The sequence below is a fragment of the Dipteris shenzhenensis genome, chromosome 29 (assembly GCF_047967505.1).
Source record: "Dipteris shenzhenensis isolate YYH24624 ecotype China chromosome 29, Dip_SZ_1.0, whole genome shotgun sequence".
NCBI lineage: Eukaryota > Viridiplantae > Streptophyta > Polypodiopsida > Gleicheniales > Dipteridaceae > Dipteris > Dipteris shenzhenensis.
In genome coordinates, this window is record NC_141624.1 from 37,276,196 (window position 1) to 37,282,920 (window position 6,725).

Here is a 6,725-nt window from a genome sequence, read left to right on the forward strand (position 1 = left end):
TTGAAAAAAGATGTCGAATCCTTAGGCAATCCAGGTTCCGAGGTTAGGGCCCACTTACTTGCCACCATCCAAACAAACTAGGTGTTAGAACATCATAGTTACGTTTAGGTAGACAGGTAATGCTTGTTTTCCCCGACTTGTTGTCGCTTTATCTAAGAACATAGAATTCTTAGATAATTAAAAGAGAGTGCATGGGTTGAGAAGGGATTAGTGGAGGTATGGGAGGATTAGTGTGCTTGGTGTGCCTAGGGTGGTTAAAAAGAGAGTATAAATAGGAGATTTCACGGGGGGTACATAAAAGAATAATTCATAGTTGTGTGTGGGTGAAGAAATAAGTGTCTGTGTGTGAGAGATACATTTACTAATCAAAATTATTGTGTGTGTCTGTGTGCACACGATCAAATGGACAATGCAAGTAGGGGGGGTGTGTGTGTGTGTGCGCGCACGCGCAAGTGTGTGCACGTGTGCATGTGCACACACCTTGATCAACTTGATAGTGTAAGTAGGTGTGCAACATGCACACAAGTGTGTGTGTGTGCGTGTGCTCACACCTGTGATCAACTTGATAGTGCAAGTAGGTCTACGAACATATCTTTCTAATATGAGGTGCTTGCAACATCTGATCAATTGAGAGAGGGGTGCATGGACTCGGACCATTCTCTCTCCCTCTCTCTCACATACACACACACGCACTTTTGTTTTTTTGGTAAAAGCTCTCACAAAAACAAACACACAAGTATGCACCACTCGTGTGATGGAACAGAAATGTGCCTACCAGGCTTAAATAATCCCTCCATCCCTTCCCCCCCCGCCCTCTCTTTCTCTCTCTCTCTCTCTCTCTCTCTCATTCTCTCATCTCTCTACTTTCTCTCAAGTACAAGGTGGGACATTCTCTCTCAACTAGTCTTAGTCTTGTAATGCATAATCTTTTTTCTCTCTTCTCTCAGTGGGGCTTCAATCTTGAGAGGCATATACGGCGGTACCATTTTCAAGCTCTCGTGTCCATCGACGAGGCATGCTATAATATCAGCCAGCCTTCAGTACCTTGACTCCGAAGGACTGCGTCTGTCTTCATCACCACTTCTCGATCTCTCATTCGTCGCTTGACTCAACTACTATCGACGCAGCTGCTCCCTTGACCCTACGGCTTCACTGTCCTCCTTGTTGGCCGCTTGACTTGATTACAGGAAGGCACCTGCATCGTGGGTGCCTGGAAGCTGCTCTCACCTTTCCTTCCACTCCCAATTTGTTCCTGAATTTTCAAAGTGAGAAATATCCGCAGTGGTATTGCTTTTACAGCTTCGACTCGTGACCAGTAACTCCGGCGCCATCTACATAAATAGGCGTCGACATCCGCCTAGTGATTATTCCGGGATCCCCTGGCCGGTGCGATAGCAAGAGTGCTGTGTCAAGCAAGCACAATTCGTTATTGAGAGAGAGAGAGAGAGAGACTTGAACAACGCGGAATGGAGCTGGAGGATAAGATGAACGGAATGCCAGGCTTTCGATTTCATCCGACCGAGCAAGAGCTCGTAGGTTTCTACCTTCGGAGGATGGTGGAAGGCAAGCGCAGCTCCTATAGTTTCATCCCCAAAGTTGAATTATATCGCTATGATCCTTGGGAGTTACCAGGTATGGTCAGCCCGAGAATTCTAACGACGCGTAATTTATCTCATGTTTGTTTGCTGCACCTCGATTCGATTGCTTGCTCTGAGCGGGAGGAATTCCTTGCTGTTATAGACATGAGTAAGACGTGCGAGAAAGAATGGTTCTTCTTTGTTCCTCGGGACAGCAAATTTCCCAACGGAGGACGACCCAATCGCCGAACCAAGTCTGGGTACTGGAAAGCCACGGGGACAGACAGGGCGATCAACGCTGGTGTGCCGGATTGTTTCGGGCTCAAGAAGACGCTTGTCTATTACAAAGGTCGGGCTCCCAACGGTGTGAAAACAGAATGGATCATGAACGAGTACCGCCTCTCCTATCGATCAGACCGAGATCGAGCTCTACAAGCTACGAAAGAATATCTGCAGGTAATTGATCTTGTCTGATGCAAAGCTCCTTCTTCTACCATGTCATGGTTTTAATGCTGTTTGCGGTGACTATCGAACGGTCTCGATGCTGCAGAACTATATAATTCTTGTGTTTGAGCTAGTCGTTCGTTCTGCAGCAGTAAAATAGTTTATGGTTGCCTTGTTTTCTGCAGAGTTCAATCACACTCTGCCGCATATACAGAAAGAGCGTCCCCTTGAGGATCGTATCGACTCAATTCGCCGAAGTTGCACGCCAGAAATTCGCCCCGGCGGGCAATGATAAACTAGCAGTTGCAACATCTCAACGCTGCAAATTGGAGGACAGCACTTCCCCTACAACCTTTTCTTCGGATTCTCAACGCTGCAAATTAGAAGCCTATCAACTTACAGAATTGGATTCACTAAAAGATACACGAGAATTATACAGCAACAAAACGACAGCAAAGCCCTCGGAAAGCCATATCCATTCAACGATAATGCAGCTGCAGCAGCAGCAGCAGCCGCCGCAGCAACAGCACCGGGCACAACAGCTGCCGCGGCTATCATCTCTACAAAGCTGCCAGACGTACTCACAGCCGACGTATGTTCAGGCAAGCGACGACCCAACGAGCGATGAAAACATCGTCTCGACGTGCTTAGATCAGAATTGGCAATACGTGATCAATCAATCTCCAGCTCGCGAAGCAACTCCGGCAAGCTCCTGCATCAGCAATTGCAGCGTGGAGCAGCAGCAGCAGCTACAGCATCTGCTCCAGCACGTAGTGGAAAGTAAGGTTTCCTTTGTGTCACAAAGCAATTCAGCTGTTCTAAGGTCACTCGATGATGATCAGGACGATTTATGGTCTTATTGCACAGATTTGTATCAGTAATACAACTGTACAAGGATTGAAGCATATAAATTTGTAAAGTAAGTCTAGTCTTGATGTTTGACTTTGAAGGCTTACTCTTACTTTGAAGCTTGGAACCTTCCCTCTCTGAAACTTTGAAGCCTTCCTCTTCTCAATGAATCCACCCGGCAAATGTCTTCTCGGGAATCCACCCGGCAGTCTTCTCGAAAATGCCTTCCTCTTCTCGGGAATCCTATAGTTCACAAAGTGTAATAAAATCCACCTGGCAAGTGTCTTCTCCGGAATCCTTTAGTTCACAAGAATAATGAATCGACGCGGCAAGTGCAACTCACATGGCACGGGCCTTCGCCCGCACCCGAGGCGACTCATTTCCCATGGGGATCTTCCAGCTTGGATGTGTTTAGCAACTTGTTTGTGTGGACCAGGTTGTGCTTATGCTTATGAGGGCATAGGAGGGGAAAAGTGTTTCTCACTAAGAGAGAGAAAGCTAGCTCATATGGCCACCCATATGCCTCTCATGGTCCCCCTCCACATTTGCAAGCATTAGCTCTACATACGTAAGCAAACAACACTATTTGTCATACTCATTCACATGCACATGTACAATTGCGTGTTATATAAAGAGTATTCCCAACCTCTTTAGTCTTTACTCATTTCACACCTTGATTCACATGAATCATCCTTTAATTTCCAATGAGGAATTGACTATAAGCATATTGATGATGTGACATTACTAAATCAAAGACGAGTGAATACACTATGCTTTCTATGGGGATACATGGAAAAAAAAGAGAGCATTGTAACTTCTAAAACAACAATCTACAATTACACTTCTCTTACTTTGAAAACTTTTAATTATCACAATACACACGTGACAGATTTTTACAAGGAGGGCTAAATGGCTCGCAATTCTTTGAGCTATGTTAATTGGCGTTAAAAATCTCAGAAATTGACTCAAATAGCGATACTCAAAAGAAAGAACCATGTTGATTTTTAGACAACAAAAAATAACTTTATGGGTGGACTAGGGGAGGGGGAAAGGGGAAGGGGGTGAGATCTTAATATAAGGTGATAGGGACTTGATAATGAGGGGACCAATGAAGAAGGCACATTAAGCCGGAAAGGCCCCTCAAAACTCAATCAAATGAAACTGCAAAATGAGAGGGACTTTTGAGGCAGTCCCCCTAACTAGATCAAATGAACTGTAAGTTATAAGTTCTTGGTTGCATCAATTAACTCTAAGGGTTCTTTGCCCAAATCGTGCTCTTTCCTAGTTAGTTGCATTGACCATCCCATTTGTTAACTCCTAGGGCTCATTTCTCCAATTAGGGGCCATTTTCTACTTCGTTTGTGTTGCTTAAAGTTCTCTAGCTTGCAAGTTGTCCTCCTCTTGCATATTTGCATTGGCCATTCCTTTGCACTCATCAAAGGCTATTATTTTGAGCCCATCTTTGGCCATATAATCTAAACAAGAGCTTGGTTTATTGAACTCACGTAGCAGTTAAGGGGTGTGGGCTTGAAATCTACTCAAGGGGTATACTTAGACTAGCCTTAAATAGGTTGGAGTGTATGGCTTGAAGACTACTTCATATGAGAATGACTCATTGTATGACAAACTTCCAACTTAGCTACCACAATTCACCATGTAGCTATTTGAGTGTAACAAGGCATATAATGAAGTCCAAGCCATAGTGGATGGTGGAGCAGGTGTAAATGTCCTATCAAAGGAGGTCTACAAAGAATGGGGTCTCCCACCAATGCAAAAGTCTAATTTTAACCTACACCTTGCCGATGATTCATGGGCTAAACCCTTGGGAATAGTGAATGGCGTGTCCATAAAGATCGCAGGAGTCCACTTTTCCCTTCAATTCCCAATCTTGGATCTCCCCAAAAAATTCTATCAAATCTTACTGGGACGTCCTTGGTTACGGGAAGCATCAGTCCTCCTTGACTGGGGAATTGATAGACTGACAATCTAGAATCGAGACATTGTAGTCAGGGTGAATGTGGGGACAGGAGCTTTTAAACCAATTGTGCTTAGAGCATTGGATGACACATCTTCCATGACAACATCAAGCAAATCAACTCCCCTATAATAGCATGCCATAGCGAGTGACTCACAAAGCAATGTGAATAACTGGATACAAACATTGGCAACCATCGACAACTGCCATTCATTGGACCCCATCTTCTCACAGATAGATGCTAATGTGCTACATGTCGATCCTCCACTAACACATGAAGAACCAATCGATCTAGAGATGCCATTCTTTATGGCTGACCTCGAATGGGATAATGAACCTAAAGAAGGTACCAATACTAATGATGGCTCAGATTTTCCTTAGGACCTTAAAACAGAGGCTATGAATGCTAAAATTGAAGATCAAATCTTTGATAATGACTTAGCCATTCTGCATGCCCTAATGGCAGTCGAGCTCCCAAAAGTTGAACCTCCACAGTTGAATAACAGTAGAAGATCCCCTAAGAAAGCTGGAGGAAATTGCAGAAAAGCCAAGGCCGAGCACTTCAATGAATTCGAACGAGTCCAAACAAGGATTGTCGAATTGTACCTAGCAAAGTCAACTCCCTCAAAATCAGAATCACCGCCTCTTGAATGGTCCCCTGAGGGACTGGAAGGAATATGTGCAGCACATGAACCCTTACTTGGAAACACCTTACCAGTGGAAAAGTTACCCCACAGTTCCCCATGTAAGAAGTTTCGAAAATATAAGCCACATGGGCAATCAAGATACTTTAGAAAAAGAAAGAAAAGAAGAGCCTAACAAATTAATAAATGCAACTATGCCACCTAGTACACATGACGCATGTCAAGCTAGTTCAACCCCATCAGAGGCCGATCTTTGAGAAGTGCCAGAATACTTTAAGAATTATACAAGTAGCAGTGTGCCAATAGCAATGCCAAGACCACTTAGAGAATCTAAAGTTCAAGAAATCGATAGCATTGGAGAAACTCCAATCTATGAGGGACCGACAAAAACATGCATAATAAATCTCGCCCTTGAAGGGGAGGAAGAAAAATTGGTTTTCATTGGGAAACAGCTTTGTCAAGAAGATGAAGCCAAACTCAAAGAACTCCTAATGGAATATTGTGACTGCCTAGCATGGTCATACAAAGAGATGAAAGGAATTTCACCAGAAGTGGCAATACACACGGAGTACACACGATACCTATAAGGGAAGGTGCTCACCCTAAGGTATGTGGACCTTATCGTACAAATCCTAAATATGGCACCATGGTTTATGACGAGCTGGAAAAACTACTAGATGATGGATTCATCTATGAGATAGAGCACATTGATTGGGTCTCACCCATTGTCATTGTGCCTAAACGCAACAAGAAGCTCAGAATATGCGTAAACTCAAAAAATGTGAATGCCGCCACAATTAGGGATCATTATCCCCTACCCTTAACAGAAACAGTGTTGGAAAAGGTGGCAGGATCCGAAATATATAGCTTCTTGGATGGCTTCACTGCCTATAACCAAGTGCAAATTGCTCCTCAAGACCAATCAAAGACAGCATTTGCTACTGAATGGGGTATTTTTGCATATAGAGTCATGCCATTCAGCCTTTGTAATGCCCCAGTCACATTCCAACGAGTCATGTTCACAGCTTTCAAGTCATTTTTGAATAAGTTTTTACATGTGTTCTTGGATGATTTGTGCATCCATTCAAACAAACAGGACCACTTCAAATGTCTTGAAGAAGTACTAATCAAATGCAAGGAGTATGGCACCTCCCTAAATCCAACAAAATGCCAGTTCATGGTCACCCACGGAGTTGTTTTGGGACACATCATCTCTCAACATGGGATTGCAACTGA

General features: G+C 43.8%; 1 protein-coding gene across 1 annotated transcript; it reads left to right on the forward strand.

Moving 5' to 3' along the window:
* Positions 1–1,278: 1,278 nt before the first annotated feature.
* LOC147882789 (NAC domain-containing protein 22-like) lies at positions 1,279–3,045 on the forward strand. The gene is made up of 3 exons (XM_087400896.1): positions 1,279–1,632; positions 1,741–2,033; positions 2,207–3,045. Exons 1-3 carry the CDS (start codon positions 1,467–1,469, stop codon positions 2,900–2,902), a joined length of 1,155 nt encoding a protein of 384 aa, XP_087257022.1. The 5' UTR covers positions 1,279–1,466; the 3' UTR covers positions 2,903–3,045.
* The last annotated feature ends 3,680 nt before the right edge of the window (positions 3,046–6,725 follow it).